Source organism: Grampus griseus (genome assembly GCF_964374135.1).
Source record: "Grampus griseus genome assembly, chromosome: 20".
In the NCBI taxonomy this organism is placed as follows: Eukaryota; Metazoa; Chordata; class Mammalia; order Artiodactyla; family Delphinidae; genus Grampus; species Grampus griseus.
Window position 1 is genome coordinate 45,395,128 of NC_139014.1, and position 27,648 is coordinate 45,422,775.

The 27,648-nt window shown below is 53.5% G+C and overlaps 1 protein-coding gene across 2 annotated transcripts; it reads left to right on the forward strand.

Annotated features, from left to right (window-relative positions):
* PIK3R5 (phosphoinositide-3-kinase regulatory subunit 5) lies at window positions 1-27,648 on the forward strand (the record flags this gene model as incomplete). Of its 2 annotated transcripts, none has more annotated exons than XM_082678845.1 (18): window positions 1-103; window positions 1,839-1,939; window positions 4,346-4,414; window positions 5,211-5,349; window positions 16,930-16,999; window positions 19,724-19,898; window positions 20,490-20,643; window positions 21,287-21,370; window positions 21,653-22,346; window positions 22,465-22,621; window positions 22,916-23,041; window positions 23,561-23,689; window positions 23,847-23,940; window positions 24,123-24,199; window positions 26,522-26,615; window positions 26,728-26,810; window positions 27,264-27,376; window positions 27,481-27,648. In XM_082678845.1, 18 exons carry the CDS (start codon window positions 1-3, stop codon window positions 27,626-27,628), a joined length of 2,610 nt encoding a protein of 869 aa, XP_082534971.1. In that variant the 3' UTR covers window positions 27,629-27,648. The 2 variants fall into 2 exon arrangements, with proteins under 2 accessions (XP_082534971.1, XP_082534972.1); XM_082678846.1 differs by having other exon boundaries at window positions 23,564-23,689.

Below are 27,648 nucleotides of genomic sequence, written 5' to 3' on the forward strand. Positions count from 1 at the left end.
ATGCAGCCAGGGGCCACGACGTGCACGGAGGACCGCATCCAGCACGCCCTGGAGCGCTGCTTGCACGGGCTCAGCCTCAGTCGCCGCTCCACCTCCTGGTCAGGTAGGTCCCAGGGAGCCGGGGAGGCGCATCTGGGGCCCGGGGGAGCTGCAGGGGCTGTGGTGAGCACTGGTTCAGGCACGGAACTGGCAGGTTCTGGTTCCAGCCCTGCGTGGGTGACTCCGCGGACCTCACCTGGGCAGGTGCTCAGCACAGCAGCTGATGGAGAGTGGCCCCCGGTGGGTGGCAGTTTCTCCTTTCCCCCAGGCAGCCTTCCTCATCCTCCTCGTGGGCTAGAAGCTTAGCTCCCTGAAGAAGGCACTGGACCAGCTTAAAAATGCCACACTGCTGATTTCGGAAGAGCAGCTGGGTATCTCTAGACAGTTCTCCCCAGAATTCTTCTGTTTTCCTGGTTATCTCATTTTCTCCACAGCCCCATCCTCCTCTTCCCCATAGAACAAAGGAGAATCTCCGCAGAACTTCAGGGGATAGGAGGCCTCCATGTTCCACGATCCCCAGGACTGAGAAACAGGGGTATCTGCAGGCTGGGGCAGTTGTCTCCAAGGCTAGAGATTAACTGAGTAACTCCTTATGCTCAAAAAGATTTTCCACGCCTCACTTGCCTCCCTAACTACCCCACGAGGTAGACACCCATGCTCCTTGAACATAACTGGTTCCTTCCTACCTCAGGACCTTTGCACTTGCTGCCTGGAATTCTTCCCTCAGCACGACGCAGAGCTAGCTCCTTCTCATTCAGGTCTCTACTCAAATGTCACCTCCCCTCAGAGGCTTTCCTGGCCACTGGAATTAAGCGGATCTGACTTAAAACTGTCTCTCACTGTCCGTAGGAACTTGTGCAAGTCCCTTAGCCTCTCAGGACTCACCTGCCTTGCCTGTAAAATGAGAAGAATAACAGCAGGAACCACCTTCCCGAGGGGGGGATGGGAGGTGATGGAGGTGATGTGTGACAGGCCTGGCGCCTTAGAGGCACATAGTAGGTGGTCACTAAATGACAGTTTTCTTCCTTCTGGCCTCCTACCCAGGTTTTAAGGAGACTTCTAGAATTGAGGGGCCATCAAGTCAAAGAATACAAAAATATCTGACTATAGCAAATTTTACTAAAACCCGTGACCATATGAACACATTGCTTGGGGCCTGCAGCACCTCAGAAGGAGCTCGTGCACATGAGGGGGCCACTTCCACCCCCACTGTTCTCATTCCCCATCACACACACACACACACACACACACACACACACACACACACAGACCACAGACCTCCGTGACTGCCCCTTTAATTTGGGGGGAGTTTACCCATGCTGACTGCAGGGAAGCAGAGATTGACAAAATAAGAAAGTCTGGGGAAGTTACAGAGTGACAAAGTGCTCCTCATAGCTTTCAAAATTCCCGGGCTCCACTGCCCAGCAGTTCCGGGAGGTCCCGTGGCTGTTGCAGACTCAGCCTTGTGTCCTGGGGTGGCGATCTCTGCTTCTGTGCCCCTTCCCTGCATCTCGGAGGATGTGGGAAAGCTGGTGCTCTCCAGAGGCACAGGGAGCAGAGTCGTGGCCAGTCCTTGGCTTCTGAGGGAGATCCCAGCCCCTCTCTGTGGCTCTCGAGCCTCCTGTCTATGCAGGAAGAAGAAACTTATCATTATCTTGATGGGGCATCATAGGGTCGGGTGTGTTGATCCAGAATTTCCTGAGACTCTTACTTCAGAAGGGAATGCCCCAGTGCAGCCCCAGGAATTGCCACTTCCCTCCAACCCACAACTGACCCCTGGCCTCTCCCTCCCTTTGCAGCTGGGCTGTGTCTCAACTGCTGGAGCCTGCAGGAGCTGGTCAGCAGGGATCCAGGCCACTTCCTTATCCTCCTGGAGCAGATCCTGCAGAAAACCCGCGAGGTGAGGGCTCGGCCTGGGTTTGAAGGGCAGCGCTGGGATCAGTCTCATAGAGTCGAGAAATAGGTCCCCACAGAATGGCAGTTCTGGGGTGCCTGGACCACCAGGGGAGCTTGGTGGAAGCACTGGCAGCCTGAGTTCTCTGCTTCGATGGTGTTTGTGGATTGAAGGCCTCAGGAAGGGGCGTGGTCCTTTTGCTATGAACATGTGCTGGGTGAGCCAGGGTCCCCAGTTTAAGCTGCTTTTTAAGACAGACATTGCTTGTAAGTCAAGGTGTCTACTACAAGGGAGGGAGGACGCGCTTCCGAATTCCTTTCCCCCCAAAGACGCAGATGCAAAGAGAAAACAAAGATGCAAAAGAGAAAACTGATTGGAGAGGTAAACCGAGACCTCCTCTAACAGTTCAGTAAACAGGCCTTTATGACTCAGAAGAAGAGCGTGTTGAAAGCAGATCTGGGGGACTTCCCAGGCCATCCAGTGGTCAGGACTCTGCACTTCCACGGCCGGGGGCACGGGTTCAATCGCTGGTCAGGGAACTAAGCTCCCACATGCCGCGTGGCCAAAAGAAATTAAAAAATAACAACAAGAAAACAAACTTGATTTGGGCTGGGGTTCCAGAACAGGCACGAGTCCCTAAAGATGTTTTATCTTTATTTTTAAATACATGACTGAGTTGGAAAACGCACGTCTTTCTCAGCTGTCCCTTTACCTCTAAGAAAAAAGTCTTGGTTTATCAAGACACCCAAGGTTTCAGTTCTGGCGCCAGCACTTACCTGGTGCTTTTATACACTGATCACAAGGAGACCAACTCAGAAGAGCTAAAGCACCTCTGAAGTGCTTACCTTATAAACCCAAATATAAAGGAACAACTACTGTATAGCAACAGGGGAGGGTTTTATAGAAGGGGCCAAGCAGCAAGTGTACGGGACACATGGTCTATTAAGGACCGTGAAGGAGAATTCTGTTTGATCCTGCTGCCGTCACCAGGCACAGCAGAGGTGGTGGGGCTTTCTCTGCTTCTTCAACACCCATGAATTCCAGAATGGGTTGGGAGACCGCTAGTATTTTAACCAAAGAATTCTAACTTGTGTCTATACGTGCTTGTTTGTGGTGTGGTGGGTGAGCTTTATCAAAGAGATGATTCACAAAAGAATAAATAGAACTTTTAAACAATATGGAAAATGTTGCTTCAGTTATAGTAAAAGAAATGTAAATGAAAACCATAATGACACAGCTTTTGCCTAGCAAATTCGCAAAAACATTAGAATAACCACTGCAGGGAAGGGTGTAGTGAGATGGCATTTTCATACATACACAGTATGATAAATGGCAAAATTCTTTTGGAAAGCAATTTGGCGATACATTTCGAAGATCGTAAATATGTTTACAGTCTTGTATCCACTCATTCCACTTCTTGAGCTCTATCCAAGGTAAATAATCCAAATTATAGAAAAAGGAGTGTACACAAAGATTTTCACTGCACAGGTACTTAAAATGCAAGAAGATAATCTCAAGTGTCTAAAGCTAATAAATTATGGAGATCTACCAGAGGGAGTATTATATAGGTAATAAAAATGATGGATAGTATCCAAGGGTAGAAACAAAATTTAATATATTAAAAAATTGCGGGGAATTCCCTGGTGGTCTAGTGGTTAGGACTCAGCACTTTCACTGCTGGGGCCCGGGTTCTGTCCCTGGTTGGGGAACTAAGCTCCTGCAAGCCTGCAGAGCCGCCAAAACAAATTGCATCGTTAAAATTTATTAAATGGTTTAGGGAAAATTGATTAAACGTTTCCAAAAATATGGAGTGAAATTCCAAATTCGTATTATACAGAACTCTAGGTGGACTAAAGGTTTAAATTTAAGAAAATGAAGCTTCCAAGAAAAGAACAAAAACCATATATGAATATTTACTTGAACCTTGCATGCAAAAGTGAAAATCCATAAAGGAAAAAGCTAACACTTGTAATTTATGTACATTAAAAAAATCCGGAAAATTCCAAGACCAACAACAAACCGGAAAACATATTTACAATACAAATAATAGATAAATGTATAACTAGGAGGGGGGGAAATATGGTCTTAGAGATGATGTAGCAAAACAGAAATCCATTTATAATATTGTACGTAAAAGACATGAAGAGTAAAAATATACAACTTTGCAGAGGAAACTACGCAGAGAAAAATGGTGTAAGGAGAAGTACACTGAAATATTAGTTGTGGCTGAGTTTGGAAGGGGGATATCGTGGGTTTTTTTTTTTTTTTACTTCTATTTTCTAAATGTTTGTCTTGTGATTACATTACTTTTCACTTAAAAAAAAAAGAAAAAGAAAAGAAAGAAATAGAGAAGAGAGCAGTGCTTGGTTGTCCACCTGTGATGAGCCTGCCCCCCTCCTGTCCCCCTCACAGGTCCAAGAGAAGGGCACCTATGACCTCCTCGCCCCCCTGGCTCTGCTCTTCTACTCCACTGTCCTCTGTGTAAGTTCCGACTGGACCAGGCTGCGGGAGGTTGGGGAGGAGAGGGAGAACAGCCTCCATGGAGGGGGCAGAGCCCTCACAGCTCAGAAGATAAACACACAGAGAGAGAAACTGTCCACCAGTGACACTTCAGGTGGGTGTCACTCCTCTGATGGCTTCAGATGAGCCATTTGAGAGGCCTCCAGTAAGTCCACGTGGATGCCATCGCGCCTGGAGTATCTGGGCACCCACGGAGGGGATACGGTCACAGCCCTTTCACAAACCACAGGAGAGATTCTGTGAAAGACATGTGATGTCCACCTCCGTTTGTACCGCAGTGGTCAGTTTCCCCCAGTGCCGTCACCCCCTGTTCACCAGACCAGTGGCATCAAATGACTCCCACTGAGTCGGTCCACTTCAAAGAATAAACACTGGCCTCTCGTGAGGATATTTAAGTGAAGGCGGTTTAGGCGTTGAAGACCATTCCTCGAAAGGAGTGGCAGCAGGGGCACCATTTAGGATGACCTCCAAGGTGACAGCTTTTCAGAGAGGCCCTCTTGTGTATTTGGTAAATTGTTACGTTTGGTGAAAACAAGGCCCCTGTAGTAGAGACGTCCTTGGGCACCATCTTGCCCATCTGTAACTCACTTCCTGTGGGTAACTTTCAATTCTGCCTGCCCTCGTCCTGGGACACACTGCTGCCAGGAAAAGTGTGCCCTTTGTGGAACATTCCAGAAAGGAGCAGGGTCTGCTCTGGAATATCAGTGAGCTTTCTCTGACCCGGACCTCTCTGCTTGCCGCTCCCTCTCCATCCCAGACTCCACACTTCCCACCAGACTCAGATCTCCTTCTGAAAGCAGCCAAAACCTACCACCGATTCCTGACCTGGCCCGTTCCTTACTGTAGCATCTGCCAGGAGCTGCTCACCTTCATCGATGCTGAACTGAAGGCCCCAGGTAAGTGTGGAGGTGGCACGCACGTGGGGCAGGGACCATGCGGGCAGGAGGTTTCCGGCTTTTCTGTGACCCCCCTCACTTCATATCGTGCAGCTCGTCTCTGCCCGTGGCCTGCTTCACAAGCCTGGAGTCCCTTTTCATGGTTCTAGTGCTCTGTGTCTGCATCAGCATCAGATGGCTGACGGCAGCAAACACCGGCAGTAACCCAAGGAGGGACTCTTAGGGGTAGCTGAGCAGGGGTTCAGGGCAAGGAGACCCCGCCTCCTGGCCTGTGCCTCTGCTCTGGTTAGCCAGGGGGGGTCTCTGAGGCTGCCCAGGTCAGACAGAGAAGCCCACACACAATGTTGACAAGAGGCCCTTGTTTGTTCTCTTTACCCCGGAACACGTAGCGGGATGCATGTGTGAATGGACTCAGTTCTGGCCGGGGAAGGTGGCTGGTACCAGGAATGAACAGGTAGATGGGCACCACGACAAGTGTGGGCGAGGGCCAGGTACTGTCCAAGTTTTCATATGTGGATGCTGAAAAGTAGTTCTTGAGAAGTTGCAGGTGCTATAGCAGATGTGAAAATGAGGTCTAAGAGAACTATTGTAGAGCCAGAAAAACACAATCAGGTATGATTTACTGAGAGATGGTCCTGTAGTAGAGTAATTCATCCCATCAGTAGCTCAAAGGAATAAAGTCACACAAACATCCCAGTAGATGCCTCTGAAATGTTTGATAAAATTCAACTTCCATCCATTCCAAATAAAAATATTTAAGGTAAAAAAAAAATGAAAAAAAAATTCAACATCCATTCCTGATATTCAAAGCCCCTCTAATATGTGGAAACTATTAATATATGGAAGGGTCCTTAATAAGGTAACAACCTTAATAAGGTAACAACTAGCAGCGTTTCCATTATTAAGTCAATAATCTTCCTCTTCGTGCTTGTAGGTATTTTGCCCATGAAAAAGAAAGAAAGAAAGAAAGAATATTTCCTCTTTCAGGAAGATAAAATTTTAATTAGATAGAGATCAAACAATTGCTTTTCTGTCAAGACTAAGAGAATAACCCAAAGCACTGTCAGACTAGTAATCAGGTAGCTAAGAGCTTTCTTCTATAATAGCATCAACCAGTAAGAAAACATAATGTGGAAAAAAAAATTTACAATAGCAACTAAAAATATAAGATAAAGACGTGAATAACCTACATAGAGAAAACAAACTTTACTGAAGGATAAAAAGTTTAAGAGACATTGCTGGGTTGAATCAATATTATAATAACATCAGGTATTATGGAAATAAATGTAAGTGCAGTCAAAAATACCAATAATATTTTTTTAATTTAACAAAATAAAGTCTATTGGACAGAATAAATGCTGTACAGTGGGATTTATTAGGTACTTATGTATGCTTAAGGAAGAGCAAGAATGGGATGGTTCTCTACTAGGTCTTTAAAAGTACTGTAAGGCTATAGTTATTAAAATAGTACACTGTTGGTATAAGAATAGAAAATTAATGGAACTAAATAAAATAGCAAGGAACAGATTAAATGTATAAAAATGTATTATATGCAAAGCAGCATCCTCAAATCAGTGATGTAAACAATTGGTCATTTTATAAATGGTATCAAGGTAATTGACAGACCAAAAAAAGGAGGGGTTTAAAATTCTATCTCAAAAAAAAATTGAGTTCTATTGCAAACTTAAAAATAAATTTCAGATGGATTAAATGTTTAAGTGTGGAAATCAAGACCATAAAATTTAAAAAAAAAAAGACCATAAAAGTAATGGAAGAAAAATAGGTTACATGAGCCTAGCTACAAGGATGTTCATTGCTGCATTCTTTTTAATAACCAATTCCAAAAAACTTAAATATTGTACATAGTTGAATATATCGTAGCAAAGTCATTTGGTGGAATCCGCCTCACTTATTAAAAATGAGATCATAGAAATAAGGTTACTGAGATGAAAAGATGTTGAGTAACGTGTTGAGTAAAAAAGCAGGACCGGGGTTTCCCTGATGGCACAGTGGTTGGGAGTCCGCCTGCCAGTGCAGGCGACACGGGTTCGTGCCCCCATCCGGGAAGATCCCACATGCCGCGGAGCGGCTGGGCCCGTGAGCCATGGCCGCTGAGCCTGCGCGTCCGGAGCCTGTGCTCCGCAACGGGAGAGGTCACAACAGTGAGAGGCCCGCGTACCGCAAAAAAAAAAAAAGGCAGCCCCCCACCCCCCGCCATACTAAGTATGTTGTAATCCCGTTTTTTTTTTTTCTTTTAAATCTGTGTTTGCACCAGACCCTGTTTAGTATTGGGAGTGTCTAAGTCTCATCATGTGCATTAAATACACACAGGACAGAAGTACCAAATCTTATTCCCTAATGATTCAGGGACCCTAGAAAGCACAGGACTGAAGCTTTATATGAAAATTCCTTTGGAGAGGTTTATGACTTCCTTCCCCAACTGATCATCTGATTTGTCTGCCCAACCAATCAGCTGATCTGTCGTCTGCCAACCAATCAACTGATCTGTTTGCCTAACCAATCAGCTGATCTGTCTTCCCCCAGCCAGTCAGCTGTCCGTTGTTATAGGCTCTAAGAGCTGAACAGGCGTAGGCTAGGGTAGCCAAAGTCTACCCATTACCTGGACCTTACCTCCTGGTAGAGACTTGGGTGGAAGCATTAAGAAATCAGGAAGGCCTTCAGGAGAAGGGGTTGGACTAGGAAAGGTGCTGAGACACATGGTGAATAGACAAGTCAGGCAACCTAGCTTTCCCAGGCACCCTAAATGAACAAACCAATTTAATCTCTTTCATTCCCTTGCTCCCCGCTACCCACCCCCCAAACAAACAGATCTAGATCACTTCTGGGCTTCTTGCTGGTGACCAGAATTCCTTTAACAAGAACTCAAAGCTTTTCTTCCTTTCTATAATGAGACAGAAAGGATTTAAAATGCAAATGCCTTGGCAGGACCTTCAGTCTCTACCAAAGATCTAAATGAGTTTACTTTGAAATGGGTAAAGGAGAGGTTGTCCTGGGGGAGGGCTGTCTGTCACCTGCGTGCAGGGGGACCGCTTCCCAGTTTCAAGTGGAACCAGCTGTCTCCCCTCAGCTGGATGCACGCTATGCCTTGAGATGTTTTTGTGGGCAGCTAAGCAGGAACTCAGCTCCGAGCAGCCCCCAGCGAGCAGATGTGGGGCCAAGGGGCGGATGCGGGCTGTGGGGAGGCCCGGACTCGGGGACGTGGGGTTCTAGGCTTGGGGGACATGAGCCAGGCAGAGCAGCAACTGGAGATGGAAATGGAGTGAGGGTCCTTGGACTCAGAGCAGGGAGGACTCCTGGCACCCTAGTCGTTCACTGCTGAGGGTCTTCCCCTGGACCTTGCCCCTGGGACCATGTGAGGGCTCAGGTATGCTGGGGACCGAAGCAAATGCCTGGAGGGGGACGCTCAGGCCAGGCTGTTCATGCCAGGAACGCCTCCTCTTCCAGGGAAAGCAGAACCGAAATAGGAAACCATTAGCTCTTTCTGTGTCAGAGAGTCATTTTCAAACAGTTAAAAAAAAAAACCTAGCACTCGTACAAATGTATAGCGAGCCTGTGTCAAAACGCATTCAGTTCGTTACTGAGGGGACCAGCAAGGCGGGAGGGCTGGTTTAAAGGAGGGTCTGAGAAACTGAAATAAATTTCTCATGTAAGCCACAAAAAGATGGCAGAATTAGATACAAAATTAGTTAACATCATATGGGGGAATAAAACATCATACAGGGGAAAAAAATCCTTTGAAGTTATCCTTTATAGTGAGCAAAAATTACTCATCTCACATCCACAAGTGAACCTCTAACTTCACAGAACCTGAGCCCTCATGAATAGCAAGTAGTAAATTAAACCAAATTAGCTCCTTTTACATAACCCTTAAGTGGGCTAGTTAGGAAGTGCTTTGGTGTGATTTTGTAAAGGCACGTGGTAATCGTTTTGCCTTGTTGCTGAGTTGCTCCATCTCCAGTAACCCCAGCTGAGAGAGGCAATAGGAGAAAGGGAGAGGGGCGGGGATGGAGGCCCCGCGACGAGCTCTTGGGGAGAGGCTGGGTCTGAATCACTTGGTGGTTACCAGTACTTTGTACTAGCCCATCGCCGTGTCAAATCCTGGGGCTGTGGGGCCTCTGGCAAGACATTTACCATCATAGGAACCTCAGTTTCCTCATCTGTAAAAATGGGCGTATCTGAATGTCTCCCTCTCAGCAGTTTGTGAGGATGAATGCTGGCCTATATTGATTTCCCGTTGCTGGGGACAGTAGGGTTTTGGGTGATATTGGCTTAATAGATGGATTTTGGCAAGGTCACAGGGAGAAGATGACAAGGGACCTGGGGAGCTGGGCCCTCCACCCATGGAGCCTTGGGGAGTCAGTTGCCATGGAGATGAGGGAAACAGTTTATCCCACTTTGATGTGGCTGGGTGGCAGAGGAAGCGGGCAGGTTATCAAGCCTGAGGGCCTCCCCCTTCTTCCTGACTCCACCCCAAGTAGGGTCGCCTACTGCCTCCATCTGGGGGTGGCAGGAAACCTCACGTCAGTGCTTCCGGGTCCTGCCCACCACACCCCTCTTGAGTTCAGCCCGTATGTTTGTTGAGTATTTACTCTATGCCCACACAGCTGTGCAGACCATAATACTTGTCTGCAGAGAACTGGTCTGTCATCCTGAGGGGAGACAGTGAGCATCATATGTGTGGGTCTCTCTGCAGTTTTCAAAGCACCCAAACCTCCATGATTGTATCTCACCCAGACCACAGCCCTGTGGAGTAAGAGGGAAAAGCAACATTCCTCCCATCTTGTGCGTGAGACAACCGAGACCCAGGAAAGTTTGATGGTTCTTGCTTTAGCTATCAAGTCAAATGTGAGAGAAGGAACACGGGCTTTCGGATAACAAAGACCTGTGCTTTGTCACTTACTAGCTGATGACCTTGGACAGGTTACATAAGCTCTCTGAGCCTCCTTGGCCAAAGTAGGACTGCGTTCATAGTAGCTCTATTTACAGTAGCCAAGACACGGAAGCAACCCAAGTGTCCATCAACAGATGAATGGCTAAGGAAGATGTGATACACACACACACACACACACACACACACACACACACACACACACACACACACACACACACACACTGGAATATTACTCAGCTATAAAAAAGAATGAAATAATGCCATTTGCAGCAACATGAGTGCACCTAGAGATTGTCATACTAAGTGAAGTCAGACAAACACCAATATCACATGATATCACTTAATGTGGAATCTAAAAAAATGATACAAATGAACTTATTTACAAAACAGAAACGGACCCACAGACATAGAAAACAAACTTATGGTTACCAAAGGGGAGGGGTGTGGGGAGGGATAAATTAGGAGTTTGGAGTTAGCAGATACAAACTACTATCTATAAAATAAACAACAAGGATCTACTGTGTAGCACATGGAACTATATTCGGTATCTTATAATAACCTATAATGGAAAAGAATCCAAATCACTTTGCTGTACACCTGAAACTAACACCACATTGTAAACCAACTACATTTCAAGTTAAAAAAATAGGGCTGCAATTGTTGATGATGGTGACGTTGATGCTGAGGAGGAGGGTGTGATGAGGATGATGTCGATGCTGAGGAGGAGGATATGATGAGGAGGATGAGGATGAGGATGTGATGAGGATGATGATGTTGATGAGGATGATGAAGCTGATGAGGATGATGTTGATGAAGATGAGGATGATGGTGTTGATGACGATGATGATGCTGATGAGGATGATGTTGATGAAGATGAGGATGATGGTGTTGATGATGATGATGATGTTGATGAGGATGATGAGGATGATGAGGATGCTGAGGATGAGGATGACGGTGTTGATGACGATGAGGATGTTGATGAGGATGAGGATGATGATGCTGATGATAATGATGATGGGGATGTTGATGATGATGATGAGGATGATGAGGATGAGGATGAAGATGAGGATGCTGCTGCTGCTGCTGCTGATGAGGTTGATGCTGCTGCTGCTGCTGGTGTTGATGATGATGATGTTGATGAAGATGAGGATGATGCTGATGATAATGATGATGAGGATGAGGTTGATGCTGCTGCTGCTGCTGCTGATGTTGATGAAGATGAGGAGGATGATGCTGATGATAATGATGATGAGGATGTTGATGATGAGGATGTTGATGATGAGGATGTTGATGATGATGAGGATGTTGATGGCAGTGATGGCGTTGGTTGCCTTCACTGAGGGCTGACAGTGCATTCAGCACTGCTAAGGGTCAGTGTCATCTATCCTCAGAACATCCCCCTGGGGAGTTACTATTATTCCCATCTTTCAGACGATGAAACTGAAGGCCAGACAGTTTAGCTGACCCATAGTCACATAGCTAACAAGAGTTCTACCACTTGAACTCATGTCCATTTGATTCCAGAAACCATATTCTTTGACTCCAAACACCACATTCTCATGTTCACATGAAGCTGTGTTTCTACCAAGAGGCATAGGCAGGGGACTGTGTGTGATGAAAGGCCCTGGGCAGTCCCAGCTGGTGAGCACTCTCCCCCCTTGGGCAACTTCTCCTGCCCTTTTTCCTTTCACTGAGCAGGTGCCCACCCTTTGACCTCCTTTCAAAGCAGGAACAAGCCTGGATTAGTCAGTTTTGTCTCTTAGCTGGTGGCAGGTGAATTCTGAATGTTCTTCAGTGGCAGTATGTTTCTCTGGGACATGATTGATCAAAGAATTTCCATTTTATACTTTTTATCTGTGATTATGGAATGAAAGGTTTACACCCCTTGAAAGAACGTCAAACGTCATTGGCTGTAGGTGGGCCTCTGTGCCGTCGTTACAGAACGAACACTCTGACACCAGATGCGTGGGGTTCCCCCACCCACCAAACGGCTCTCCAGGCCCCAGCTGGGTATCCAGCAATTCAGTTCAGTTCCGACCCAAACTACCTGGAGTCTGGCAGACCGTACAGGCTGAGGGCTCAGTGCCACAGACCACCCCCATTTCAGATGCCAAGTCTCTTACTTCTGACTGTCCAGCTATAAATCGGGGATTCCCATGACCTCCTCCTCAGGTTCTTTAATTTGCTAGAATGGCTCACAGAGTTCAGGAAAACACTTTACTTCCACTGACTGATTTGTTATAAAGGATATGATAAAAGATACAGATGGATAGCCAGATGAAGAAGTACATAGGGCGAGGTCCGGAAGGGTCACGAGTGTAGGGGCTTCTGTCCCTGTGGTGTTGGGGTGCATGACCCTCATGGCACATGGATGCACTCACCTACCCAGAAGCCCTCCCAACCCCATAGCTTGAGGTTTTTATGGAGGTTCTATTATGGAGGCATGATCAATTAACTCTTGGCCATTGGTGGTTAACTCAGCCTCCAGCTCCTCCTGGAGGGAGGAGGGGAAGGCAATCACGTGGTTGGCTCCTTCAGGCAACCAGCCCCCATCTAGAAGCTACCTCGGGGCCCACCAAGTGCTACCTCATTGGCATAAACTCAGGTCTGGTTTAAGGGGGCTCGTGGTGAATAACAAAAGACACTCCTCTCACTCGTCATCACTCACTTTCCTCAGGAAAACAAGCTTTAGGAGCTCTGTCTGAGGAACTGGGGTGAAGACCACATATATTTTTCTTATCGTATTGCAATATCACGGGGAGGTTTGAGGAAAAGAGTGGAGGGCACCTCTTCCAGAAATCACAGGCTGTGGTTGGTTAGGACTTAGCCAGCTGCCTATAACAGCCCACAATAACAGTGGCTTAAACTCATGAGGGTTTGTTTTTCTCTTACATTAAAAAAAATCTGGAAGAAAGCAGTCCAGGGTTGACACAGTGGTCCCACGAACATTCTGGACCGGCCTCCTCCCATCTTTCTGCTCCACCATCCTTAGCAGGAAACATCGTCCTCAAGTCACTTCATGGTCTAAGATGGCTGCTGGAGCTCTGGCCGTCATGCCCCCATTCCAGTTAACAGAAAGGAAGAAGTGAGGGGGGGTTGGAAAGAGGGGTCTTCCAGAGGCACCACCCAACTCCTTCTGCAAGGGAGGTTGAGAAACGTGAGTTATCAGCTGGGCACATTGCCCCGTGTCCGGTTGGTGAAGAAGGGGGTGGGTGTTGGGTAGATGCCCAGAAGTCTACCACGTGTGACTTCCTAGTAAGAGGGGCTGGAAGACCTGGACTGGTCCTGCTGGGTGACTATCAGCAGGGTGCTGAGAGGGCTGGGGTGGCAGGCCTCACCTCCCCCACCCCCAGGCCTGGAGACTGTGCCAGGCTGAGGCCTCGTCCATCCCACGGGCTGTTCCGGGGGGTCACTGCAGCATATTTTTTTTTTTTTTTTTTTTACATTGGCCTATTTATGCCAAGAACCAAATCCCCCTCTGCGTGCGTGTAGTTCTGCCCAGTGGTTTCCTTCCCCTGTGTTTTCCTCTCACCTTCCTGACCTGGCTCAGGCCACACCCCTTCCCACCCTCCACATCCTCCCCGCCCTGGATTTATTCACACCTGAGGCCGTGCCTCACCTTCCTGCCCAGGGCCTGCTGAGGCCTCACGGCCTGAGTCCCCGATTCCCACAGACTCTCTAGAACCCAGGCCCGTCGCAGAGATGAAGGTCAGGATACTGCTGCCCAGGGGACCCCAGAAGGGAGGAAAGCATAAGAGGAAGCCAGCTGTTGGGCGGGTTTATGTCAGGGTCCGATGTGGGTCGGGACAGGAACACAGCATCGTCTCCTGCTGGGACTGACATGCAGCTAAGGCGGGGCCTCTCCTGTCTCGTGCCAGCCCTGAGGACTCTGTGGAATCGTGGCGCTCGCCTTCTCAGGGGAAGATAGCCAGCAAACCCGGACAACGTTCTTGTTGCCCGCCGCACGGATGCCCAGGCACCGTGTCATGCCCTCAGCGTGGACGTTCTGTGAGAGTGTCGTTAATGTGGTACCAGTTCCTGCTCCGTGGCACCAGGGTGATTGTCACGCATCCTCTGTCTTCCTAGTCAGCTGTCCTGAGCAGAATGGCCATTTCTAGTCACCACTTTAAAAAAGGGAAAGGGGGGGGAGGGATAAATTAGGAGTTTGGGATTAACAGATGCACACTACTATGTATAAAATGGATAAACAACAAGGACCTACTGTATAGCACAGGGAACCATAGTCAATATCTTGTAATAACCTATAATGGAAAAGAATCTGAAAAAGGATACATATATATGTATATATATATACACATATATAATTGAATCACTTTGCTGTACATAACACGAAGTTATGTACAACTGAAACTAACACAACATTGTAAATCAACTATACTTCCATCAAAAATAAAATAAATAAAACAATTTTAAAAATTAAAAAGAGGGGAAGCTCAGGAGGATAAACGAAGCTCGGTTACGAAGGGGCTCACGTGCCTGGGCAAGGCGTTTGACCTTCACCGTGGCTGCCCACCATCGGCTCCCAACTGCCAGGACCCATCCCTCGCCCGTATGAGGGGACCCTTTCCATTTCCTACGTATTAGGACCTGACACGGAACTGCCTAGGTGGGTTTTTTGTTCAGCCCTTGGGCCAGCCTTGGTCTAAGAAAGCCAGTCCCAGAAAAGTGTTCCCGTCTGCCGAGATGCCCAGGGCAGGAGGAGTGAAGGTCAAAGGGGGAGAGGCGCCCAGTGCCCTGAGGCTCCCCAATAAGTGGAGGTCCGTTATCAAGAGAAGCCAAGGGGGCTTTCCTGGTGGCGCAGTGGTTGAGAGTCCGCCTGCCGATGCAGGGGACGCAGGTTCGTGCCCCGGTCCGGGAGGATCCCACGTGCCGCGGAGCGGCTGGGCCCGTGAGCCGTGGCCGCTGAGCCTGCGCGTCCGGAGCCTGTGCTCCGCAACGGGAGAGGCCACAACAGTGAGAGGCCCACATACCGCAAAAAAAAAAAAAAAATCCAAGGAGCGGGGAATTTGATGGGTGTCTCTGGGAGAGGGGTAGAGAGTTTCAGCTGATGCTGCTGGAATCCGGGCTGTTCAGCACCGGCCAACCAGCTCTGGAAACAACGCCCTCTGGGTCCCCCACTAATACAACAAAGTCAAGCAAACAGCAGCTCCCAGCGCTAATGATGCCATAATCCCCAGATGACACCATTAAAGCATCCTAAGATACGCAGGTGGAGAGATAGAGGATGTTAGAGGATGTTCCTCGTCATGGAGACTAAAGGGAAGAGCAGGTTTCAAGGAGAAAGTGGTCAACAGCACCCCCGGGAGTGTGGCCCCGGCCTGCTCTAAGTTTACAGGGGTCAGAAATGGGGGCGGGGCGTTCACAGGGTCAGAAATGGGGCGGGGCCGGCAGCGGGTCAGCAGGGCGTGCGTTACCCGTTAAAACCATTAGCTGGTAAAAGAAAAGTGTGACGGGTCAAGAGAAGACTTTGCTCTCTGTGTGTTTTGGGGGGTAGGGAGACCTGGGGTGCGGGGGACACTCCTGCAGCACTTTGTTGGGCGTTGAAGGGGCCACGAGGGGACTTTTCTCTCTCGTGTCTGTGAGCGGCCACCAGATGGCGTCCTGATTCCTCATAGTAATCCCTGTTTCAGGGACTTTCCTGTCAAAATAGACGTAACATTAACATCTAAACATGTGACAATTACCTGGAAGACACACCAAGTGAAAGGCCCCCAAAGCAAAGCAATTAGGCCCTAAGTTGGAATACTGTAAATTGGAAATGTTCGGCCATTTACTAAACAAAAGACACGGCCCTTCTGTTCACAGCCGTCTCTAACCCCGGTCTTGGCTTTCACTCCTCCGAGGGGCAGCCTTTCTGCTCCCAGCTCACACCCCGGTCCACACCCGGCAGGGCCCCTGTGACGATGTCCAGACTCTAACAAGGAGGCTGCCTGCCCCCCTGAATCCCAGCCTCATCAGTGAGGAGCGCAAGCCATTGTGTAACAGCCTCAGCATAGTTGACGCAGAACTGAATACGTACTTCTCCAGCTACAGAATTGAGTCAAGTTGCAGGGAAAAAGGGAAAGCTCTGGCTAGTTTCTTCTCAGCACGTTTGAATCAGAGGTGACAGAGAGGTGGATGAGGCCAGAGAGGAAGGCGGGGAGGGGGTCTTTGGTGCAGAGGCTCAGCCCTAGAGAGGGACAGCGCCGGGCAGGACCACGGGCCCCTGAGGGCCCCCCAAGAGCATGTGGGAAGCGGGGCCGGGAGGCCGAGGGGGAGGCTGGGGGTTGGCCGGAGCTGAGGCTGAGCTGAGGGGTGCCTGGCACACCCACTGCAGGAGGTCACCCGGGACAGGGTCTGCGGGGACGGGACCAGGACCAGCTGGATAGCAGGAGACCCGGCCGCTTCAGGGGCCTCGGTCTCCTCCCAGGGTGCCCTGCCCTGTAGTCTCTGAAGAGTGAAGCTTTGCAGGGTGGGTGGGGCCTGGGAATCAGACAGTTAAAGACCCTGGTGGCAATGGGCCTGATCTGCCCCTTGTCCTGACCCTCATCCGGGAACTCCCAGCCAGATTCTCCAGAGCCAGCCTCCTGCGAGGTGCAGGGCCATGGCTGCTGAAGGAACAGGTAAGTCCGTGAGCTGTTCTTTTGTGTTTGTTCTTTTGGCCACAGGAATCTCCTACCAGCGACTGGTGAGGGCCGAGCAGGGCCTGTCCACTAGGAGTCATCGCAGCTCCACTGTGTGAGTGCTCTTGGGGAGGGAGGAGTTTGGGGGGTGGGGTCATGTTTTGTGCACAGCCTCTTTTTTCAGGGCTAAGGGTCTTTCATCAGATTCCTAATTGGGTCTGAGACTTTAAAAAAAAAAAAAAAATGGAAAAGGTTAAAACCACCTGCCTTGGGCTTCCCTGGTGGCGCAGTGGTTGAGAGTCCACCTGCCGATGCAGGGGACACGGGTTCACGCCCCAGTCCGGGAAGATCCCACATGCCGCGGAGCGGCTGGGCCCGTGAGCCATGGCCGCTGAGGCTGCGCGTCCGGAGCCTGTGCTCCGCAACGGGAGAGGCCACAACAGTGAGAGGCCCGCGTACTGCAAAAAAAAAAAAAAAACAAAAAACAAAAAACCACCTGCCTTGATTGTGCCAGGTGCTGAGCGAACATACATTACCTTACTTTACCCCCAATTTTCAGATGAGGAAACTGAAGGTCAGAGAGGCCAAGTAACTTCCCCAAGGATACTCAGATAGTGTCTGAGTCAGGATTTGAGCCTTAGACTTCCTCAAAAGCCAAGGCTCTTTCCATAATGTCTTTCTGCCTGTTAGTAAAACAGCGTTTTTCCAAACTTTTTTGACTGGGACCTACAATAAAAAATGCATTTTATATGGAAGCCTGGTGTGTACACACACACACACACACACACACACACACACACACACACACAGCTGAGACAAGTTTTAGGAAATGAAAGTCACCTTCTCCCAAGGATGAGCTCTGATCTCTTCTAGTCCATTTCACTTAAAAGGCTGTTCTGGTTGTGAATCCCTGAAGTGATTTAGTTACCCACCCTTGGGTCCCCGCCTGTTGGAAAAGCATTAGAGAGGAAGCCTCCATTCCAAGGACCCTCCGGCAAGCCTCCAAGCATGTGGGTGCCTGAAGACCCCAGCCTCCACCAGCTCAGAAGTTCTAGTCACCCCACCCCACCCCCATCCTCAGTCTGAGGGTTTCACAGCACATTCACTGAGCAAACGTCGGTTGAGTTCCTTCTCGGTAAAAACAAACAGAAAAGCTAGTGGTAGATTTTGAGAGAGACAGAAAGGGCATAAAAAATGTCTTGTAAATGTTGGCTTAGTAAGTAAGCAGGACCCTGCCAGAGGGCTGAGGCAGGTGAACGTTGGATTCTCGCCAACGCCCTTCTAGGTACTTCCTGAGCCCCGGGCACTGTTGCAGGCATCACTCCATCATACAGGCCTTTTGTTAACCCTGTGAGAAAGGTATGTTTTAGATCAGGAAACTGAGGCACGGACAGGTTCGTAGAAAGAGCTACGAGCAGAGAGTCGGTCTCACTTTGGTTTTCTGTAGGTTGGGAACAGGCGTGCAGAGGAGGTGCAAGTGGTGAGGGCCCGGGTGTGGCTGGCCTGGTCCTGTATACAGTGGAGCTCAATGCATGTCCATGAGGGGATGATCCAGCAGTCGGTGAAGGAGGAGGGCTCAGTGAGGGACCGTTTACTTGAGCCCGATCCCTTTTTCTTACAAATAGAGAAATCAAAATGAGATCCTTCCTAAACCCTGGGAACTCTGACAGAGCCTGGTCCCATTCCTGAACCCTGGCCACAGGGCCGGCTCTGGGACCTCTGTCCACAGACACTGGCAGGAAGGCCAGCTGCCTGGTGCTTCTTGGCACTGGGTTTAAACACAACACAGATTTGTGAGAGAACGAGAGCAAGTGCGAGCAGTTCATACTAAAAGCCTTTACAGGTATAATACCGCGATGTCTGGAATACCTTCGAGAAAATGCAGTGATGGGGGTTGGCCGGGGTGAAATGCGAACAGACGTATGTTAACTGTTAACTGAGTGATGGATCCTCAGGGTTCACGATTCTCTCAACATTTGTGTATGTTTGAAATTTTCCGTGATGAAGACATTTACACACTGGGATCAAGAGGGAGCCCAGGGTCCAGGGGAAGAGGAGGCGGGGGTGGGGCGTGGCTGGGTGCACCCTCCCTCCCCCAGCCCGATGCTGGCCTGCATGAGGGCTTTGGCAAGTTAGAAAGGGCATCCCCTGTAAGCAGAGGAATCAGATGCAGCCCTGACTTCGCTCTCCTTCCTCCTGGCAGATGCCACCCCACACCCCGACCCTTGGCTTGAGGAGCAGGGCTCGGGCTGAAATTTCAGGCCACACCACACGACGGCATGTGGCTGTCCCGCTGTCCCCTCCCAAAATGACCGCCTGACTTCCAGTCAGCTCACCTAAAATACAATCCTTTTCTACGTCATCTTGCATCTGTTCAGATATCCTGTAGGAAAAATGTTTTATGTAAAAATTAAGGTAGAATTTATTTGTGAAAATTGGGTTCAGTTTTTTAAGATTTTTTTGATGTGGACCATTTTTAAAGTCTTTATTGAATTTGTTACAGTATTGCTTCTGTGGTTTTTTTTGGGGGGGGGTACGAGTTTTGGCCCCAAGGCATGTGGGATCTTAGCTCCCTGACCAGGGATCGAACCCTCAACCCTGCACTGGGAGGAGAAGTCTTAACCACTGGACCGCCAGGGAAGTCCCGAGTTCAATTTTTAAAAGGTCTTTGAAGACCTCAGCTGAAAACTACTCAAAAGTAGATCATAAGCTTTTCCCTTGGAACTGGGACCCCTGAGCCCCCAGCCTCTCTCCTGGCCTCCGGGCCCACGTGGGCTCTGTGGCTGCCCTTCCCCGCCCCCGCGCCCAGTACCCATGGCCGGTCCTCTGTGTCCCCCAGCACCGTACTGTTGCTGAACCCGGTGGAGGTGCAGGCCGAGTTCCTCACCGTGGCCGACAAGCTGAGCACGCCTGGGCACTCCCCGCACAGCGCCTACACCACCCTGCTCCTGCACGCCTTCCAGGCCACCTTTGGGGCCCACTGCGACCTCCCAGGTCTGCACTGCCAGCTGCAGGTATGTGTCTGGGACCCTGGGCTCAGCACCGCCCCCTCCCGGCAGAGCACCTCTCTGCAAAGGCAGGGTCCCCTCTCTGGTCCCTCTCCGAGGCCCGGGTCCATGGGCCTCCCTCGCCCCGAGTGACGTGGCGGGGAAGTCGCTGGAGGGCTGGCCTCATTGATTGGGAGGTTTCTATTGTGCTGGGTCCTAACCCAGGTGGGTGGCACCCTAGACAGTGGGGCTGGACACAGCCTCCGAATCCAGCGTGGGCTGGGTGGTACAGGACTGAGCTTTAGACTGAAGCTGGAAGCCCTGGGGTCTAGTCCGAGCTCTGTGACAGGTCAGCTGTGTGGCCCTGGGCAGCGCCCTCCCCTCTCTGGGCCACAGCGGTGAGCTCTGAAGTCCCTCCCAACTCTGCAGGGCTCTGGCTCTGGGCCTTTCTTTCTGACCACTTCTGGAGAATAGGGACTGAGTGAGAGGCCTGGCTCCCTGCTCCGCCGTGGGTGGTGGCAGGCTATGAGGCTGGGGACGGACTGGTCGCTGGGAGCTCGAGAAGTCGGGTGGCCGAGCCATGGTTCGGGAGCAAGCCTGCCTCCCCCTGGGTTTCAGTCCAAGACCCTGGCAGAGCTCGAGGACATCTTCACGGAGACGGCCGAAGCACAGGAACTGGCGTCTGGCATCGGGGACGCAGCGGAGGCCCGGCAGTGGCTCAGGACCAAGCTGCAGGCGGTGGGGGAGAAAGCCGGCTTCCCTGGGGCCTTAGGTGAGACTCTGGGGGGTGAGGCCCATTTCCCCTGTGGCCCTGGTAGCCCCCCAGGTGAGCAGCCCCGGTCGGCCTGGTGCTTCTGTTTCACATAATCATTCAGGGACCCAGGTTCTCTGACACCTCCTGGCTCCAGCATCCCCGAGGGTGCAGCTCCCGTCTGCAGGGTTAGGGTTGGGCTGCCAAGATCGCCACTGGGGCGGCCTGGGGGAGGAGGAAAAGAGTGTTGATCAAGGGCAAGGGGCTTCGTTTTCACAATGAAGACAGCGTACCCCTTTGAGCCACCTCAGTCACATGGCCCACCTTGCCCCGGTGGGTCTGGGAAACGTCTACAGTAGAAGAAGGGATGCCTGATGAGACGGCGCCGTGGTCCTCCTGTTCGAACCAGAGGCGCGGAGGCTGAGACTGGGCCACATTCGTGCAGCTCACGAAAGGGCATCTGCCTGCTGGGCTCGAGAGAAGCCCTCTGGCCGCGGGCCAGGCATCCCAGCTTCCAACTCAGCCTCGGCCCACCCGGCTGCGTGTCCTGTACCGGTCCTCTCCCAACTCTGGCCTCTCCTCCAAGACGGGGGGTCTGGGCTGGCCCATCTCAAGGCCTCTACCCAGCCCTCACCTCCTGCCCCTCCCTCCCTCGTTCCTGCAGACACTGCACAACCTGGCAAGCTCCGTACCATCCCCATCCCTGTCGCCAGGTGCTACACCTACAGCTGGAGCCAGGACAGCTTCGGTAAGCAGCCCGCTGGGGCCCTCGTGGTGCCCACCCCCCAGACTGCCCGGGCTCTCTTCCTCTGCAGCTGCCCCTCACCCCACCCCACCCCCCCGCCAGCCCTCCCACCTGAGCAGGCTCTGAGCAGAGCAGGGGGCAGGGCACTGGGCTGCCCTCTGCCCTCCTTCTGCCCTCTGCTCCCCAAGTTCATTCTGTCTCAGCCTGTCACCCCGCCCAAGGGTGTGCAAGAGGGGTTCCAAGGGCTCGGACACCCAGACGGCGTCTCCCCTTGCTTCCCTGCAGACATCCTGCAGGAGATCCTGCTCAAGGAACAGGAGCTGCTCCAACCAGGAATCCTGGGGGACGAGGAGGACGTAGAGACCGAGGGGCATCGTGCCGAGAGGGACTCGCTGCTCTCCACCAGCTCGGCAGCCTTGCACGACTCCACCCTGTCCCTTGCCTCGTCCCAGGCCTCGGGACCCAGCCTCTCCCACCAGCTGCTGAGCTCCTTCGTCTCGGGCCTCTCTGACGGCGTGGACAGCGGCTACGTGGAGGACAGCCAGGACGGCTCGTTCGAGTGGCCCAAGAGGCCTGGCAGCCAGGAGCGCCGGGCCCACCGCAGGCCCGGGCAGTTCAACAGGATCTATAAACTCTTCAAGAGCACCAGCCAGCTGGTGCTGCGCAGGGACTCCCGGACCCCGGAGGGCAGCCCGGACGGCGCCCCGCCCCTGCGGCGGGCCGGCAGCCTCTGCAGCCCCGGCAGCCCCCTGGCTGGCCCGGCGCAGCCCCCGGCCCGGGCCCAGCGTTCCCGCTCCCTGCCCCAGCACAAGCTCGGCTCCCAGCTGCCCGGCTGGGCCCTGGCCCCCGCCTCCCGTCACCAGCGCCGCTGCCCCTTCCTGAGCGGGGACGAGGACCCCGGGGCCTCCACGCTGCGAGTCGTGGTCTTCGGCTCCGATCGGATCTCGGGGAAGGTGGCCCGGGCGTACAGCAAGCTGCGGTGAGAGCCGAGACGGGGCATCGGTCTGCCCTGGGCAGCAGGGGCAGCGTGCTGCCGGCGGCCTCTGGGCTCCCAGAGGGACCAAGGGCCTCCCTTCTCACCATCTTCCTCTCGGCAGGCGGCTGGAGAGCAACCGTCCGCTCCTCACGCGGTTCTTCAAGCTTCAGCTCTTCTACGTGCCCGTGAAGCGGAGCTGCGGGCCCAGCGCCAGCCCAGCCCCTCGGACCCAGACGCCGCCGCTCCCCACAGACTCCCCGAGGCACCCCGGCTCTGCGGTAGGTCCCCGGCCCTGGGCCCAGCAGGGCGGCAAAGCGAGGAGATGTAAGCAGGCCCCAGTCACCGGAAGGGGGTGTGTAGGGGCTGCCGCCTCCTGCCTGGGCCTCCGTCCCGGGCGTGGTCCCTGCCCTGCACTTGGCCCGACGGTGGGCGGGGGCACGTTTTGCTGTGTGACATGGACTGAGAGTTGTCAGACCTCTCCAAGGGCGCAGAGAAGCTCAGGGTGGGGCTGCAGGTGCCACCCAGGGCCCCGAAGCTAGGGTGGCTGGGAATGACTCTCGCCCCCGCCCCAGGAGCTGGGTGCAGCCCCCTGGGAGGAAAGCACCAATGACATCTCGCACTACCTCGGCATGCTCGACCCCTGGTATGAGCGCAACGTGCTGGGCCTCATGCACCTGCCCCCTGAAGTCCTGTGCCAGGTAAGCGGCCCCTTCCCTGGGTGCAGGTGGAGGGCCCTGTCTGTGGTCACCCAGCCTCACTTTGAAGGCCCTAGTTTGGGACATCCAGCTTGCGGCCCCACTGGAGGACCAGGGCTCACTTGGGACCGAGCAAGGAGGGTGGTTGGAAGCAGGGCTGAGCTGAACCCAGGGCTCGGGGGCCCAGGGAGGGGTCACCACACCGAGAGGGAGGGGCCCTAGAGGGTCCAGTTGCCTTAGGCTTCAGCTCCCTTCCTCAACTCCCAGCTTTGTCTAGCTCGGCCGGAGCCTCCCTGGAGGCCCATGGGCCAGTGAGGGAGGGGCGGAGGCCAGGCTGTGGGTCCTCCCTTGACCATTCTGTTTCCTGCTCCCGTCTCACCGTGCCCCTCCCTGGCCCTGTCTGCCTCGGGATCTCTCCTCTGTGTGTCTGCACGTCTGTCTCTCTTCCTCTCATCCTCCCTTTCTCTCTCCCTCTCTGTCCACCTGTCCCTCGGGCTCGGGCTCGGCCCTCCCAACCCACAGCAGTCCCTGAAGGCTGAGTCCCGGCCCCTGGAGGGCTCTCCTGCCCAGCTGCCCATCCTGGCGGACATGCTGCTCTATTACTGCCGCTTCGCTGCCCGGCCGGTGCTGCTGCAGGTCTATCAGACCGAGGTAAGGCCTGCCCTGCCGCCTGGCCCCACCTCTTCCCCCAGACTAGCTGCAGGGCTGCTCCCACACCCGGGCAGCCAGCAGCCCTGTGCTGGAGGAGCCTGTGCCGGGGGCCCCTCCTGGAGGTCCACGCTGACGCCCACGCTCCTGCCCTCTCCAGCTGACCTTCATCACCGGGGAGAAGACGACAGAGATCTTCATCCACTCCCTGGAGCTGGGTCACTCTGCTGCCACACGCGCCATCAAGGCTTCGGGTGGGCTGAGCCCCAGTGGAGGCGGAGCTGGGGGCTGACACAGCGGAGAGGGCGCCCTGGGGAGGAGGGGTCCCAGGGCGGTGGGGCAGGAGGGACAAGAAGCGGGCAGGGAGGCAGAGCCCGGGGCCTGTGAAGGGCGCTGGAATTAGAAGGAGCAGAGGGTCTGTCTGTGTGTGGCGCAGGTCCTGGCAGCAAGCGGCTGGGCATCGACGGCGACCGGGAGGCCATCCCTCTAACACTGCAGGTTATTTACAGCAAGGTGAGACGGGCCCCTCCCCTCCGGGGCCTGCTCCCCGTGCCGCCTCCCCAGAGCCAGCCCCCTGTGTTCCCCAGGTGGTCTTTAGGCTGGAAGGCCGCGGCAGGCTCCCCAGGCTCTCCTGGGTGCTGAGAGAAGGGGGAAGGAGAGGCGGTGGACCTCCCTCTCCCGCTCTGCCTCCAAAGCTGCCCCCGCCCCGGGCTTCTCCCCACTGCTGAACGTGCTCAGCCCTTCTGTGAAGCGCTGGGGCCTGGCCTCAGGGCTGGGGGTGAGAATGGGGCAGAGTGAGGGACAGGGCAGGGACTGCTGTGCCTGGTGGGGGGAGCTGGGGGGGTAGCCCATGAGCACACCCCGGCTCTGGGCCACGACAGGCCCACCTCCCGGACGGGCAGCCTCCTACCTTCTTCCCTGCCTCCCTCCCTCCCTCAGCAATTTGAAAGATATTTATTGAGCACCTACTCATGTCAGGTTCTGTGCGGGGCCAGGCCCTCCCTCTTAACTTCTCTCGAGGAGGGAGACAGACAATAAACAAGGAGACAAAAAGTGCCCAAGGTAATATTAAAGAGAGGCAAGCGATGACAAGGCAACAAAAGGGCTGGTGGGACAGAGACAATAGGATTCTTTCCATGTAGTGGCCGAGGAGGTGGGCAGGGGCACTGACACTCGCTGGCTGCTGTGTTCCGGGTGTTTGTTAAACACCCACTGCGTCCCGGGTGTTGTTCATGGCACAGGAGCGTTCACGAGAGTGAGCGAAGCTCTTACAGTCTGGAGGGGTTAGATGATGCCACAACATGTATAATTACAACTGTGACGAACAGATGAGGGAGAGGTAAAGGGTTCTGTGAGAACCCTTAAGGGGATTGTTCAACCCAGTGAGGAAAGTTAGACAAGGTTCCTTAAGGAGGGCCATCGAGTCAATGTTGGAAAGAAAACCAGGAGTTAGTTAAGTAGGAAAAGAAGAGAGACGTGCCCTCCAGGTAGAGGTGATAGCATGTGCAAAGGCCCTGTGGTGAGGGAGAACATGAACATCAAAGGGCACACTGTAGGAGGACCAGAGGGGCTGGAGCAGAGACAGTGTTGGGGGGAAAGGATGATGAGGTGAAGCTAAAGAAATGGGCAGGGCTGGAATGCCAAGGGCCTTGGTTCAATGAGAGGAGTTTTGTCCTCGTCCTAAGAGCAATGGGTATCCTGTGAAGGGCTTTCAGTTTGGGGTGTGGCAGGATCAGATTTGAGGTTTGGAAGCCCCCTGTGGTGGCTCTGTGGGGAATATCGGAGTGGACCCCAGCGGGTGTGGGAAAGCCAAGTCAGAGGCTCCCGTGGTTGTCCAGGCGAGAGACATGGGCAGCCTGCACTAGGGAGGAAGGGAATGGGGCTTATATGTGACTCACACGAGCAGCAGGGCTTAGGGGTGGATCAGAAAAGGAGAGGCTCCAACTCCTGGATTTCAGCCTTCTGCGACTGACAGGACCATTTTCTCAGAAGAAGCCCAGCTCCAGTGGGGGAGTGGGTGTGGGGCATAGTGGGTTCGAGAGGGAAGGAGAGACCAGAACAGGCAGTTGGAGGGTGGGCCTGAGCTCAGAGGTGAAATGTGGAGATGGGTGTGTAGGTGGTCATGGAGAAAGGGCCACGGGTGATGCCCCCTCAAGGAGAAAGTAGGAATAACAGAGCGGAGGCCCCAGGAGAAGCTCCTGACACCTGCGTCCTGTGATGGGGGCAGAGGAGGGTGATCGCGCAAAGCAGAGGCCCCAGCCAGGCTGGCGGTGGGGAAGCCAGGAGCGTGCCGCCGCGGACGCCCAGGAGAGGGGAGGAGTGAACGGGATGGCATTCTCCTGTAAGGTCAGACGAGCCGAGGACTGAGGGTGCTTGTGGGTTTGGCAACGTGGAGGTCCCTGATGAGAGAGACATTCAGACAAAGACCCAAAGAGGGGGCTCCGGCCCAGCTCTGCCTGGGACCGCCTGCCCGTGAGCCTGTCTCTCCCTCACTCGGGGTTCAGAAGATCCTCAGACCACCCCTCGAGACGTTCTCAGCACTCGCACCCTACGACCCAGTCGCCAGGCTGACCTGTGGACCAAGCCAGTGACCTGATGCTCCTCTCTGGAGCCAGTGAGGTCTATATAGGGGTCAAGGGGCTCTTGGTGAAGAAGCCGGCAGGCTCGGGTGAATGAGAGCGAGCTTCCTGGGTGTGCTGGCTGCAGGCGGTGTGCTGGCTGCAGGCGGCGCCCTGTCGCTGGCCGGCCTGGAGCCGCTTCTTCAAAGAGAAGGCAGGAGGCACGGGGGGGGGGCGGGCATGCCGCTGAGAGGATCTGGCTTTGCTGCCTCCCCAGGGGGCCATCAGTGGACGCAGTCGCTGGAGTAACATGGAGAAGGTCTGCACCTCCGTCAACCTCAGCAAGGCCTGCCGGCAGCAGGAGGACCTGGGTGAGGGGGCAGGGGGAGGGGGAGGGGAGGGGAGGGGGACAGGAAGGTGGAGGGGAGGAGGGGGAGGGGGGGTGGGTTCCTGAGCCTGGCCTGAGCCACCCCTGCCCTTCAGACTCCAGCACGGAGGCCCTGACGCTAAACCTGACAGAAGTGGTGAAAAGGCAGAACCCTAAATCCAAGAAGGGCTTCAACCAGGTAAGAGCTTTCCTCTCCTCTCTGTCATCCCCTCGGGAGACTTACTGGGCGTGTGCGTGTGTGTGCGTGTGTATGCGGGGGTGTCCAAGGGCTGTGCTAGGGCCTGTGGGTGGGAGGGTGCGCACCTGTGGGGCTCCGTGGTGGCCTCCAGGGCAGCCCCGAGTCCAAGGCGGAGTGGCCTCTGTGTCAGGGAACCCGGGCTGTCACGGTGAGGACAGTGGGGTTTCTCCTCCCAGGACACTTGCTCCTTCCAGACTCAAGAAAGGGCAGAGGCTGGGGAGGAAGCGGGGCCCGATGGAGGGACCAGTCCCCTGCAGGCCCATCGCTTGGAGCGCTGGTGGCCGAGCTCCTGCCCCACCCCCTGGGCCCCGTTGGGCGGTTCCAAGGGAAGAAGTTGCCGAGGGCGGCAGCTCTGGGGCCAGGGCTCCCAGCTGACCCGGGCCTTCCTTCTAGATTAGCACGTCGCAGGTCAAAGTGGACAAGGTGCAGATAATCGGCTCTAACGGCTGCCCCTTTGCCGTGTGCCTGGACCAGGACGAGAGGAAGATCCTGCAGAGTGTGGTCAGGTAGGAAAGCGGGGGCCCCCTGGCTCTGCTGCAGCACCCACCCAGAGGCCTGGAGGGAGCTGGGGGGGTGGGAGGCCTGCCCTGACACCTGCCCTGCCCCACAGGTGTGAGGTCTCCCCCTGCTACAAGCCGGAGACGAGCAGCCTCTGCCCCCCACCCCAGAGGCCCTCCTACCTGCAGGCGCAGACGGCACCCGACCTCTGCTCCCTGCTCTGTCTGCCCATCATGACTTTCAGTGGAGCTCTGCCCTAGCGGCCCGGCACCGGCCTGGA